Below are 14,077 nucleotides of genomic sequence, written 5' to 3'. Positions count from 1 at the left end.
AGCACCAGAGAACATTTTTGCCAAGTGCTGCTCTGTCATTGAAAGTCTGCAGTGAGACCAGAAGGGCTGGGGGCCGGGCCTATGCCCCTTACCCTGTAACCTGTACAGGTCTCAGGAAGGGCATGGGGCCTGGAGGTGAGACTTATGGTGAGTGGGACAATGCACCCCCATGGCTTCAGCAACAGCTTCTCTTCCTGGGTCTGTTCCTCTACTAGGTGGGTTGATAAGGGGCCACCAACATGCTCACCTGGGTGGGTGCCTGACACACCTGGCTGAGACAGCCCTACCTAAAGGTAGAAGCTGTTACTGGTTCCTGTCAACCCATGGCATTTTGATGGAGACCCAGGGTTTTTTTTTTTTTTTTGCAGTTATGGGGCTGGTGAACTACTCCGTTGAGCCACAGGCACTACCTGAGACCCAGTTTTTAGATAGTACTGAATTCTGACCTGCATGTAGTGTGCTTCAGGACGTCTGTCCCTGGACAGAGCTCAGGGGGCCCCTCAGTGCCCCCTCCTGCCACCAAGGACTGGCACAGGGCACATTTCCACCTCAGGGAGGGCCAGGCCGCCTCCTGTGAGGAACACCATACCGTGTCTGCCTAGTACCTGTGTCCATGGGAACCCTGTCCCTGGCGGCCCTTCTGGTTGCCTTCCTCCCCACATGGAGGTGGGAATTGCATCTTATTCTCACTGGCTGAGCCTTGTTCTAGCGAACACAATTGTGGTCAGCATGCATTTTTTTTTTCTTTTAACAAAATGCACTTTATTTAAACCAAAAAGGGGTGGGGAGGGGAAGAATTAAGAAAGCACAATGCACCTGCAGAAACCTATTTTCTCTTAATTTGTTTTCTTAAAAAAAAACAAAACACAAAGCTTATAATCTCCAATCACCATTATCAGGATATTTTTCCTTTATAACAACATCTATAAACAACAAACATTTGCTTCATAACTACAGGGAAATGAGGGTAGGGAAAGAGATAGGGAGACAGACAGCACCCAGCAGACACGGGGAGATTTTGTTATCATTTATTTGTGAAGTTAAAAACGAGCGATAAAAAGTAAAAACTGCCATACAATTTTTTTTTGTTTTGTTCTCATTTTGTTTTCAATTTCAATCTCCTCTTGAACAGATGAAAAGACAACAGATCAGACCAGTCCTGGGAGGGGGGACGGGTAGGGTGCAGGGAGCTGAGCCAGGGTGGGAGGAGGAGGAAAAAAAGAGAGGGGCTTGGCTGCTGGGGGAGGAGGGGTCCTGAAATACCAACACCTGGTCCAAGGAATGTTCCAACTCTAACTAAGAAAAAGAAATAGCAAGAGTGACTTTTTTTACTTTTTAAAAGTTTATTTTAAAAACAAGAGGGCCAAGGGTGGTAGAGAAAAAATGAATTGCTTTATCCTCAGAGAGGCAGTTTTGGGAAGGCTGGGGGTGGGGAGTATAGATTTTTATTTATATATATATATATAATTTTATAAGTTTTGTTTTGCTCTTTGTATTTTTAACTTTAAATTTTTTTTGGCAGAGATTTAGTTCTCGCTATCTTCTATGGCTGGCTCAACATGAAGGATCTCAATTTTGAAAGAAAAAGCATGTGAGACGCACAGAATGAACGAGAGAGTGAGAGCCGGGCACGCCCCTGCCACTCCCTGCGAGCTGCTCGCTGGAGGGCTCCCCTGGCACCCCCTATAGCAGCCATCGCTCTCTCGCCAAACAAACAAAAACCAGAAAAAAAAAGCCCCCAAACAGAACAAAATGGAAAAAAAAAATAAAGATTTTTCACAGATGAAGAAGTTCACATTCATTCGATTCATTGAGCCTGCGGAGAGGGAAAAGATAGGAATTGGTCACTACAGGAGGGGAGGGTAGGAAACTAGGGGGTGGTGGAAGAGGAGGGGCTGGAACACCCATGAGCACAGGGGCCAGAAGCCCCTCCCAAACGTCAGCTGGCTCAAGCTGGAAGGATGCTGCTTGTTAACTGTCTAGTCAAGTGCTCAGGGGACTTGGCTGCAGTCGCACTCTGCTCCTTGATGGAGGAGGAAGGACAGGACAGCAGAGGAGAGAAGCAAGGCCTCAGAGGGGTAGAGGCAGAGAGGGGAGATAAGAGAAGCACGCTTAGGGTTGGAGGGAAGGGGGTGCCCTCTGTCTTCAGGAAGGCGGACAGCTCCCGGCGCATCACAACATGAACAATTTCAGAGATCACGGTGTCCCCACAACACCCCTGTGAGGTAGGTTGGAAGGTGGCAACGATCTTCATGCCCACTTCACAGACAAGACTGGGACACGAGGCGAGCGCGAGCGGAGGCCGAGCCCCGCAGGGCAGGGCTCCTGGGCCAGCCCCTTGTCCCTGCCAGAGCCTGGCCGCCTGCAACAGTCACTTGGACACTTCTTTTTGAGAAAAAAGATGGTGGGTTTAAACAAAAGAAAGAATAAAAACAAAAAAACAAAGAAGTGATGCTGAGAAGGGGAAAAAAATAAGACGTTTTCTTCCCAAGTGGCCAGATTGCAGGTGAACCAGCAGCCGGGATGGACCCCCGTCTGAGCTGTCTGCCTGCCCCCACCCCAGGACTACCCAGCAGTTCCAAAGTTCCGCCTGTGTCTTGCTCTCTCTCCCAGCATCATGACAGTGGTACACAGGAACAAGCAGCTGGTGGAGGGAGGCTTCTTCATTTAACCTCTGGACCCAGCATACACTCCCCCGGCGGTGCGTGGGGGCTCCTGGAGACCTCTGGCCACATGGCCCCAGCTGCAGGCATCAAGGGCACACCCCGCAGGGGAAGGGATTTCCGGCACTACCCACTAAGGCAGGATGGACGGTGGCCGGGGGTTGGAAGGAAAAAGGAGGAGGAGGAGGGTGGCAATTCCCACTTGCCTGCTGCTGTCCCTGCTGTGTGGGAGGTGGCTGGGGGCCGCCAGGACCTGGTGTCTGTCCGTAGTAAGCGGCCTGCTGTCTGTAATACTCAGCCCAGGCAGCACTGTAGTCTGGCTGGGAGCCTGGGGGTGCTCCAGGACCCCCACTGGTGGCCACTTGTGCTATGGGTAGACAGGGGTGTGTGAGGGGTTGTGGATAAGCACTACTTGCCCCCCAGCACCCTAGCATGGGTGGCTGCTCACCCTGCTTCTTGTAGTACTCCTCCCAAGCCTTTGTGTAGTCCTGCTGTGGGGGCGCTCCAGGCTGCTGGGGCTGCTGGCCTATTGGGGCACCCGGGAAAGTCAGAGGGCACCCCTCTCAGGCAGAACTGAACCCCATTCCAGCCACACTGCAGACTTACCGATCTTTTTGTAGTACTCTTCCCAGGCCTTAGTGTAGTCTGACTGGCCGGTGGGCGGGGGCTGAGGGGGCTCACCCTGAGCAGGTGGGGCTGCGGGGGCTGGCGCTGGGCCTGGCACAGGGCCTGGGGGCTGCTGGTAGTAGTGTGAGTAGTAGGCGGCCCAAGCAGCATTGGGGTCTGCGGCTGCAGCAGCCGCTTTGCCTGAAGGAGGAAGGTGAGTCCAGGCTAAGGGGGTGGGAGCAGGAACCAAGCCCCACTCTCACCAGAGGGCCCCTACCACTTACTTGGGTCATGAGGCGCAGGCGGTTGCCACTGGGGATAGGTGTTGCCCCATCCCTGGGGTGGGTACTGGTGAGGAGGGGGCCCCCCGGCACTACAGAATCAGAGAAGAAAGGGGACATGTGAGCAGAGGTGCTGGAGTGGCCGTAGCTGCCCAGCCAGGGGCTAGGGATGGGTGCATGCTAGAAGCCTAGACTACTCAGCTCAACAGTGTGTCCAGGGAAGACATGCCACACACAGCACAGCAAAGCAAAGGATGGAAATCGTGTTGATTCTCAAGGATATAAGATGCAAGTCCCCAAATTCACTATGCACAAAATGCTATCTGTGACTTACAGGGAAAACACCATGACCAACGACAATCACCTATTTCATTAATTTCTACAAAAACAGGCTGGACTAGGTCCCAAAAAGCAGAGCTTTGGAAGAAGAGCTGGGCTTCTCTTGGGGATATAACTGGAAATGTGCCCTATAAACCCCGTGGCTAGCAGGGTAACCCCTATACCCCAAAGCGCAGAGAGCTGAGAAAAATACTCACTGAGGGGGAGCCCCTGGCGGTCCCTGGTTGAAGGGCCCGGGATTGAAGGGCCCCATTGGGCCTGCAGGGCCTGGTCCCCCAGGACCTGGTCCCACTGGACAAAGAGGACCCTGGAGGGAAGGAAAAGCAAAGATGGTGAGCAAAAAGGGAGCAGGGTGTGTAGCCCAAGCACCTGACACCCTCCTGGAGCCCACCTCGATTTTCTCCTCAATGAGCTGCTTGGCGTGGTCAATCTGCTGAGGTGAGCCCCGGATGATGAACAATTTGAAGTTGGGGTCCCCATTGGGTGGCAGCTGCCGGGAGATCTCTACGAAGGCGCCTGTCTGCTGGTTTATGGCTTTCACATTCTCGCCACCTGCAGTGAGTTACTGACTATGAAGAGAGAGTCGGGGGAGGACACCTAGTGGGTTGGGGGGCACAGGGTACAGAGGGGCCACTCACCTCGGCCAATGACCAGCCCACACTTGTGAGTGGGGATGGAGAAAGTCATCTCCCCACCAGGGGGACCCCAGTTGCCTTGGCCTCTTCCTCGGCCCCGGCCCCCTGGGGGCATGCCGGGACCTCCTGGAGGGCCTGGGGGACCACTCTGTTAGACAGGAAGGAGGAGAGTGAACATGAGGAGCCAGCCTGGCTCTGGAGAATCTCTGGGTGGACTGTGCTAGTCTCCCCCCAGCACTTCCCTGCCTCCCAGCACGCTCCAGGCCCTACCCTGAGGCTCTGAAGGAGATCATTGATGATCCGTGCAGCATGCTCACACCTGTCTGGGGGCCCCATTATGTGGGCAATCTTCTCAGGACCTGTCCCGTCATCTGAAGCCAGCACCAAGAGAACAGAGAGAGACTAATTTAAAAGAAAAGCCAATCTCCAATCCCCTGTCACATCGCCACTTCAGAGCAGACTCTTGCCATGCCACACTGTGTAATGTGGCATTCCAGACTCAAGTGTGTGGTTCCCTGGACCCCACTTCCTTAGTACCTAGGAAGGGGCAGCCAAGCTAGGAGGTTGCTTGAGGCTTCTTCCAGCATTTGATACCCCTGATCTAACTAGTGAGTTTCACAGAAGTAACAACTTGGGTGGGCGTGGTGGCTCATGCCTAGCACTCTGGGGGGACAAGGTGAGTAGACTGCCTGAGCTCACAGGTTCGAGACCAACCTGAGCTAGAGCGAGACCCTATCTCTAAAAAATAGCTGGGTGTTGTGGCCAGCACCTGTAGTCCCAGCTACTTGGGAGATGAGGCAAGAGAATTGCTTGAGCCAAGATTTTGCTGACATCGCAGAACTCTACTGGAGGCGACAAAGTGAAACTATGTCTCCAAAAAAACCCCCAAAAACAAAAGTAGACAGCGCCTGTGGCTCAGTGAGTGGGGTGCCGGCCGCATATACCGAGGATGGTAGGTTCATTACATAATGACACAGACAAAATGACTATTTCACGCGACCCAATATTGGGAGAGTTGGCCCTTCATATCCATGGACTCCACATCCATGCGTTTAATCAATTGAAGACTGAAAATATTTGGGGAATGGGCAGCGCCTGTGGCTCTGTGGGTAGGGCGTCGGCCCCATATACCAAGGGTGGCAGGTTTGAACCCGGCCCCGGCCAAACTGCAACAACTAACAACAAAAATAGCCAGGCGTTGTGGCGGGTGCCTATAGTCCCAGCTACTAGGGAGGCAAGAGAATCGCCTAGCCCAGGAGTTGGAGATTGCTGTGAGCTGTGACGCCATAGCACTCTACCAAGGGTGATAAAGTGAGACTGTCTCTACAAAAAAAGAAAAAAAAAAAAGTAACAACAACACATCTCTGAAAAGCAATAGAGGGCCCCTGCTCTTCCCACAGGCTGTTCAGTCTTTGCACACCACTGGCCAGAGCTGAGGCCAAATGACCTGACCCTACTTACACATTGCCCAAGCTGCCTGATCAGGTGGGCTATTTGATGGAGGACTGGCCTGAAATGGGGTGGATTTGATGGGAAAAGGGAAATATATTGCATTCCATTTGGACTTGGAAAGACCACACATCAGCAATTCTCACGTGGCTGTTTCAGAGGGAAGAGAGGGCATGTTCCACAGCTAGACTGGTAGAAAGGAAGCATTCCAAAGAGAGTAAACGGATTGACCATGGTGCCAAGCTACTCAGAGCTTTCCTCCCAGGGGAGGGCACCTGGTGGCAGGGGACCTGTCAACTGACCCTGAGAGACAGAGCTGGCCAACACACCCACACTGCCCCAACCTCTCCTGCGCTAGGCCCTAACCTTGTTTAAACTGTATCCGCACACCAGCGTCGTTCTGGATCTTCTTAATCATTTCTCCACTCCGGCCGATGACCACACCAACAGAATGCCTGGGCACTGGCACCTGAGGTAAGACAAAGTCAGTGGTTCTGCCCTGCAGCTCTGCTGCCCAATGTCCTCAAGGAGCCCACCCCTCACCCTACTCACATCAATGCCTCCGCCAATCCGAGATCCATACTCATTCCGGTCTCCAAAGCCGCCTTGGTCACGTTCCCGGAGGATGTCCATGACCATCTCACAAGCTTGCTACAAACACATAGGGCACAGTCCCTGTGAGCAAGCTCTGGTGCCCCATAGTACCCTTCCAGAGCCCCCCGAAGAGGACATGGGCCTTAGCAAAGGACCGCAGACCTCTGCTGGGCCCAACACAGCACCCCGTTAAGCTCTTCATCTGCCTAATGGGCAGGCATTGCCAACAGCTGTTTTCCAGATAAAACAGAAAGTCAGACCTGACTTCAAAGCCAGTAATCTTGAAAACTTTTCCATACTATGCCCGTTTGCACAAATCTGTGGGAGCGCACATCCTAGGTCACTGGTCCCACCCACCCGCAGGCCTCTCCAGAATCCCCTACCCCCTCAGTGCACCCACCTGCACTTTATAAGGGTCCCCAATGATCCGAAGAGGCTTGTCCACATTCGTGTTCTGGGAACCATCCTGAATTAAAATCATCTTCACACCAGCTCGTTCCTTTACAAGCAATGTCAACAGTTAGTGCTAGGCTTTCAGAGAAATTTTTGGGGCTATGCAAGCAGGAGGTAGGCATGATGCAAAAGGATAAAAACATCTGGCACAGAAGCCAGCAGGGAATGGGTTGGGCTGCAGACACAAGAAGAAATACTCTGCTGGGACCAGGGACCCTCCTGTCTGGGATACCACCCCTCACCTGCAGCTGCTTGATGGTCTCCCCGCCCTTGCCAATGACCAGGCCAGCCTTCCCCGCGGGGATCATGATCTCCTGCACGGTGCCATTCTGGCCCCCGTTGGCACTGTCATGGAACTGTCCTGGGGGCCCCCCACGACCCCGAGATACAATGTCATCCAGCATCATCTTCGCTTTCCTGGAAAGGGGAAGAATGGAGTACCTCCATTTCAGAAAGAACACTGGTCTGGTGGCCCACCCAGGTCTAAGGGAAGGTGACCCCAATGTGTATATCTGACAGATGATGCCAAGCACTATGGCCTAGGTGGGGAGATCTAAAGATTCTGGGCAATCAACCTGTCACTACAGTTCTCTGGGGAGGGCAGGAGTAGAAGATGTGTCATGAGAGTTGCCCCCCACTTCCAGAGAGATCAAGAGAATTTCTTCTTACTCCCCTCATTACAGTCGGAGGGCCAGCCCAGGACTTACTGGACAGATTCTGGGGCTCCGGTCAAGGACACACTGCGCTCGGGTAAGCCACCGCTGTCTGCAGAGAAGAGGAGATAGGGTCAATGCCCTCCCTGGCCTGCCAAAGAACATCTAGAACCACCCATGGACACTTCTGCTGCCATTCAGCAGCTTGACAAATCAATTTACCGCCCCAAGGTCAGGAAACTAAAAGTTCAGTTAGGGAGGAAGAACTTTTAGGGGAAAAAAATCAGGTGGAGGGAGAGGAAGGTTCCAGAAGACCCAGACACAGGCTACCCTCACTCCCACAGACAACCACATAAGGCTCTTCCACAGACCATGCCCCTCACACATACATGAGAGCAGATCCCAGAAACCCAAACTTACTTAACCCACACTCCCAGAACTTGCAGTTCAGGAATATGACTTTCATCTGCGATCAGATATGCAGACAGAACTGAGACTTAAAACCAGGACCAAACTCAAAGCTAGCCCCCACTCCTGCCTCATGTATTCCTGCTTGCAAGTCATTCCAGTTATGTGGCAGTCTACTATAACCATTCAGAGCACGGTAGCTGAACGAGACACCCTGTGCTTAATTCCAGACTTCCACCCCAGTTTGTCCCCACAACTACATCTTGTGGGGCTGATCCTGCGCTGAGCCTGGCACACAGCAAGCATGGATAAGTCCCAGAAGAAGTTAAGTAATTAAAGAAGAAATTAAGAGATTAACAAAAAGTGCAAGGAGCCCAACCAAATCCAGCTGTCATTCTGGCAGGAATCGGTTCTCTCCTACCTGGAGAAATCTGTACTTTGCAGCCAGAGTCCTGTTGGATTTTGTTAATTTGTTCACCTCCTCTGCCAATGACTAGGTGGAGGGGAAAAAGGGAGAAAAACAAACACTGATTGAGTGAGCTGAGAAGACACTGTGTGGCAGGGGTCCCCAGCCCCTGTGACAATAAGGAGGGCAGAAGCCATCCTAAGAATTCCCCCGTTCGACCTGCCTAGACAGGATGACAGAAGGACAAATGACAGCAGGATATAGGACTCCCTCTTAGACCAGGGCTCTGGGCTGGGACGTGCTCACAGACATGGTCCCTGAAAAGGGAGTTGGTACTGGCCTTCCCCATCCAAGGTAACCCACACTTACTTAGGCCCACCATGCCATCTGGGACCCTGTACTCTTCTGTCATTGAAGTCCTACAAAGAGAGACACTGAAAGGCAGTTTTAAGTGGGAAAAGAGAAGGGTGGACAATCTACAGCATCTCCTAGAGAACAGACCTTGGCTACTGGAAGCCAGGGCCTCTACCCGTCAGGCCTGCACACTTGCAGACCTGGCTTCCTATCACAGAGATCAAGACCCATAGGCTTGAGCAGAGTCTGACCACAGGTCACAAAACTTCTCAAGGCCTGTTTCCTCACTGAGAGGCATGGTGTTGGGCAGTGTGGCCCATAGCCTGGTGATGTCCCACTGACTCAGGGCAAGAACAAAGACTTAAATGCTTTCACAGCAAGCTGACATTTTATGGCTGTTGATTCTCACAATAAAAATAGCTTGTTGTGTATCCTTTTGTTTTATTTTCCTACTAAATCGTTCTTACTGTATTTTGCAAAACTACTAGCCCATTAAAAAGAAAAAAGAAATGTATGCCCATTCAAAAATGATCTATGCATGGGCAGCACCTGTAGCTCAGTAGGTAGGGTGCTGGCCACATACATCGAGGCTGGTGGGTTTGAACCCAGGAAGGGGCAGCTAAAATGACAACTGCAATAAAATAAAATAGCCAGGCATTGTGGTGGGCGCCTGTAGTCCCAGCTACTTGAGAAGCTGAGGCAAAAGAATCACTTAAGCCCAAAAGTTTGAGGTTACTGTGAGCTGTGATGCCATTGTACTCTACTCGAGGCAACAGCTAGAGACTCCCCCGACCCACCCGCCCCAACAAAAAAAAGAAATCTATACCAGATTCATCTAAGTCTATCTGGGGTGGCAACCCCCCTAAGCTCTACCCAAAACTCAGTGAGACAGCATGTGCGTAGGACATGAGAAAAAGAAGGCCCTTCCTAGCCTCTTCTAGGACAGATGTCAGGGCTTCTGAGAGTCCCTGTTCCAGTGGAGGAAGTGCCAGGGTACAAAGAGCACCCCCCCCCCCACCTCCTGTACAGTGGACAGACACAGTCCCTGCCTTTCTGCTGTCTGCACACTCCCTGGTCAGCTAGTGACAGGACATAAAACCCTCAATGGTGCAGCCTCAGACAGACCCACACATATCCAAGCCACTAAGAAAGGCCAGAGACTCAGAACAGACAAGAATCAATGTATACCCCAAAGTACAACTTACCTTGGAGGAGGATGGATGGGTCCAAGTTGAGAACTGATTGCTGCAGAGAAAAACCCCAAAGGAAAGATTGGCTTAGCTCCTTTCTGGGCACCCTAACACTGCCTGCCCAGGGCAACTGGCACTTGTCAGAGTGGTCCTCAGCCTGATGAGCACTATGGCTCCTTACCCACAAAGCACATACACAGAGTAGTCTGATCCAAATCTAGGGACTGGGATCCCTAAAACACATGGGCCCAGGCGGTGCCTGTGGCTCAAAGGAGTAGGGCGCTGGCCCCATACACTGGATGGTTCAAAACTGGCGGGTTCAAAATCGGCCCCGGCCAAAAACCAAAACCAAACAAACAAAAAAAACCACACATGGGCCCCAGATTGTCAACAGAGGAGCTTCGATAAAGAAGAGCTGCTGTCTCTCTGTGCTTCTAGCCCCCAACTCCTAAAAACATCTTAGACTCAAAGCCACCCTCTGGCTGCATCACCCGATGGACTTACAGTCTCCTTGGGAAGCCAGTTTCTTGCTCTCTGGTTGATCTGTTAAAGAGAGAGATGTCAGAACCAAGATTCACCCACCCACAGCTGCCTCAAACCTGATACCCCATGTCCCAGGTAAACAATTCCCCTTTTCCCTCACCCCCAGTATGAGAGTGGAGACAGTAGCCCAGAAGAGTATAACCCTAGAGAGGAGTAAGGCTTCAGCTCCCTACCAATATTTAAGGGTAAAAAAGCCTTTTATAACAAGTGAACAATGATGGCAGCACCCAGGTCCTTCCAATTTAGGAATAGACCTGCCTCTGGGGGGCACAGGGTCCCGGACAGTAGAGTTGCTCAGGAGTTGACCACTGGCTGCTTTGAGTAAATGCTGCAAGCCTTAGGGCTGCTCAAACTTTATGTCTGACTTCAGTAACTGGCCCCATGTTTCCTCAGCCTCCCAGAAGAAGAATCATCTTGGGAACTGCAACTTTCACAATCTGCCCTCCTCTGTGCCACCTGATACCTCAGGATGGCAGACTGAACAAAAAGAATGAACAAAGCTGAGATTGCTCTGAACTACACCCCAACATAAGCTCCTCTTTTTGCCCCCATCCCTTCTTTCTCAAGCTGAAAATGGCAGAGGGAGTTACCTCCATCTTCCAACTGTCTCTTTTGGCCCCCAAAACCAAAATCAGGAGTGCTGTTATTCACTGTTGTAGCAGCATCACCTCCAATTTTGGCTGCGATCTAGAAATAAAGTAGTAAGAAGAATTACCATCCAAACCAACACTCCGCAGTGCTCAGGTCAACTTCTCAGAACATCTCTGGGTTATAAAAACCCATCAAGGCTTGCTGTCTGGCCTGGCAACAGACCACCCTCCCATTTAGAAGAGCCTATGGGTTAAGACATCCTATAAGGAGTGTTTACCTAAGGCCTCAGGGTTCTCACAAATTATCCATGAGTATGAAAACTTCCCTTTTCCCCTTGCTTGGGATTTGTATCTAAATTGTTTGGGACCTGGCTGCAACCCACAGTGACTTGGTTCTAAGGCAGTGGTTCTTAACCTTCCTAATGCCGTGACCCTTTAATACAGTTCCTCATATTGTGGTGACACCCACACATGAGGAGCAGTGTGTCGATTCCTAAGACCATCGGAAATATGTGTTTTCCGATGGTCTTAGGCAACCCCTATGAAAGGGTACAGGGTTGTTTGACCCCTAAAGGGGTCTCAACCCACAGGTTGAGAACTGCTGTTCTAAGGTGAAAGCAAAAGAGGCTTGGGTGCCAGGCAGGGTCCTTGGGTCATTTCCAGGACAAAGAGCTTTCACACATATCCTCCTGCTGGTGGCCAAAGCACCCAGAGAACCAGAAAGTATTATTTTAGCCTGGTTCTTCTGTGATGCTGAAGAGTTCAGCTTTCCTTTATCTCCTTCACTCTCAAAACCTTTACATAAATTTACTGAATACATTTGAAGGAAGATGTTGTGTCAAGGCCTCTGAAATCCTCTTTTGACCAAAATAAAAGACCCCTTCAGAACACATGCTACATTTTAGACACATTAAGAGCAACTTCAAATAAACCCCAATTCACCGAACTTAAGACTGGAATTTGTCTATGGTTTAGAAACCCAAATCGTGAACTAAAGGCTCTACCTTTCCTCCTCTCAATTTTGTTAAATGCTTACTTGAAGCCAAAACTCTTGGGATACCCAGATGGGGCCTTATCCCACCCCAGATGACAGCACCAACCCTTGCAGTGAAAACTGCCTCACCAGACAGTTCGGTGGATAACCAGATCAAATGCTTTTTAGGAACCACCTCACTCAGAGGTGAGGAAGCCGGAGACCACACTGAGAAGCCTCTCACCTAACGGAACCTCCTACCTTGGGAGGAGTCAGGCCCAGCCCATAGACATTGGGACAGCCCCGAGCTCGCCCTCAGCTGGTCTGCTTCCTGAAAGGGCGGCAAAGTCCTCCCATTCTACCAGCCCCTACACCTCCAGGTCTAGGGGAGGCAGCGAATGGAACTGGGGAAGTCAGTCACACCAGCATGTGACACCTCCTTATTGTCATCACGACTCAAATGGTACCCTACCCTCTTTTCCAAAAAGACAGACCACACTGAAGCGACCCAAAGCACCCAAGTGATGGCCTTATGCCCATCTTCCCCATTTCGGCTAAGTGCTCAGCCACTTTGGCTGCAAAAAGGTCCCCTAACCACTTTCCAGACTAGAGAGGGAGAAACTCCCTATCCAGATCCCCCAAAGTCCCTTCTTCGTAGGAGAGGGACAGAAATGGGATTGGGTTGGGGACCAACATAACCCTTTGCCGAATCGTGGGCGAGGGTAAAAGGCAAAGCATGCCCTCGCGTATCCTAATGGGGGGGGGAATCCCAATGTGAGTCCCCGAGCCCCAGGAACCCCCTGCACACCCAGGGGCCATTCTCGGTGACCACCGGTGCGGCCCTAAGCCCTGCAGGCGGACCAGCCGCAGGTAGTCTACTCGAGGTACCCCAGGAGACCAGTCTCCACCGCCTCCCAACCACGTGACCCCGTCACGGCCCGGGCTGCCCCCAGCGACCCCGAGCGCACGCGCACGTGACCCCCGCCCCCTCCCCCGCCTGTGCGCGCCCCTCAGGCCCGCGGCCTTCTCACCTGGCGGGCCCGCTGCACGGCATCGGCGAAGGCGTCCTTGCGGATTCCCGGGCCACCTCCGCCGGGCGGCTGCGAGGGCCCCCCAGCCGAACCCCCGCCCGGGCCGCCGCCGCTGGGGCCACCGCCACCCCGGTCCCCTGTGCCCGGCGGGCCCGGCGGAGGGCCTCCCCCGCTGCCCCCGGCTCCCCCGCCCCCGCCAGCGGGCGGCGGCGGCCCGGGCGGGGGTCCTCCAGCGCTGTAGTCCGACATGGCGCGGCGGGGCCGGGCCTGGAGCGGAGGCTGAAGCTGAGGAGGCGGCGGCGGCTCAACGCGGGAACAAGGCCTCGCTCCACACGGCCGCGGAGCACTATGGGAACCCAGCGGCTGGGAAGAAGACGAGGGAGGGGGAGAGGGTCTCCCCCTCCCGCCGCCGGCGTGACGGACGTTCGGCTGAGCCAATGGGAGACGGCCGTCATATCCCGTACACCAATCGTGGGCTCTGAAGGCGATTGGCTAATCAGTGCAGCAGGAGTCAGTGGGCGGAAGGTCCTGAGTGACCGACGGCTCTCAGAGGCAATAGGCTGCGGGCTGCCAAAACTGGGCGGGCAAATCGAGACATCCAAGAAGGCGGGAGGCCCAATAACACGCTATTTCCAGATTCGCTTGGGCGGCTTCAGAGCTAGATTGACGTCTCCAAAGAGTCACGTGGACTGAGAGGCAGGGCCTAGAGAAAGACCCTCCATTTGGATCCGCTGGGAGGGCGCTTGGCCTGATAGTCGCGCACTCAAGCCAATGACTATAGGTAGGAGGCGATACTTGTAAAGATTGGCAACTAACTTAGTCCAATCCCTGACGAGTGCTGTATGATGAGGTTGGCCATGGACCTGATTGCTTTCCCTGTTAACCAGAATCCCTTTCTGGCCCTGACTT

The 14,077-nt window shown here is 52.7% G+C and overlaps 1 protein-coding gene across 5 annotated transcripts; it reads right to left on the bottom strand.

The window, feature by feature from the left end:
* Positions 1-1,012: 1,012 nt before the first annotated feature.
* On the bottom strand, positions 1,013-13,516 carry KHSRP (KH-type splicing regulatory protein). Of its 5 annotated transcripts, none has more exons than XM_053584531.1 (20): positions 13,169-13,516; positions 11,165-11,261; positions 10,536-10,574; positions 10,047-10,086; positions 8,857-8,906; positions 8,503-8,574; positions 7,728-7,785; positions 7,263-7,437; positions 6,968-7,066; positions 6,526-6,624; positions 6,340-6,442; positions 4,795-4,895; positions 4,528-4,672; positions 4,281-4,441; positions 4,087-4,196; positions 3,554-3,642; positions 3,270-3,470; positions 3,112-3,189; positions 2,870-3,030; positions 1,013-1,816 (listed from the first exon to the last, which is right to left on the bottom strand). In XM_053584531.1, exons 1-20 carry the CDS (start codon positions 13,415-13,417, stop codon positions 1,808-1,810), a joined length of 2,136 nt encoding a protein of 711 aa, XP_053440506.1. In that variant the 5' UTR covers positions 13,418-13,516; the 3' UTR covers positions 1,013-1,807. The 5 variants fall into 5 exon arrangements, with proteins under 5 accessions (XP_053440506.1, XP_053440505.1, XP_053440507.1 ...); XM_053584530.1 differs by having other exon boundaries at positions 8,857-8,921; positions 13,169-13,513; XM_053584532.1 differs by having other exon boundaries at positions 1,013-1,237; positions 2,974-3,030; positions 13,169-13,513.
* Between the last annotated feature and the right edge of the window lie 561 nt (positions 13,517-14,077).

Source organism: Nycticebus coucang, chromosome 3, assembly GCF_027406575.1.
Source record: "Nycticebus coucang isolate mNycCou1 chromosome 3, mNycCou1.pri, whole genome shotgun sequence".
Taxonomy (NCBI): domain Eukaryota; kingdom Metazoa; phylum Chordata; class Mammalia; order Primates; family Lorisidae; genus Nycticebus; species Nycticebus coucang.
Note: the sequence above shows the minus strand (reverse complement) of the source record. Positions and strands in the feature narration are given on the sequence as shown.

Bases quoted from the DNA above. Each gene is read 5' to 3' on its own strand.
- KHSRP (XM_053584528.1), bottom strand. From the start codon at position 13,417: ATGTCGGACTACAGCGCTGGAGGACCCCCGCCCGGGCCGCCGCCGCCC. The intron at 7,786-8,502 runs GTAGGAGAGAAC...TCTTCTCTGCAG, and splicing joins CAAAGTACAGATTTCTCCAG to ACAGCGGTGGCTTACCCGAG. The intron at 3,471-3,553 runs GTAAGTGGTAGG...TTCCTCCTTCAG, and splicing joins GCCTGCGCCTCATGACCCAA to GCAAAGCGGCTGCTGCAGCC.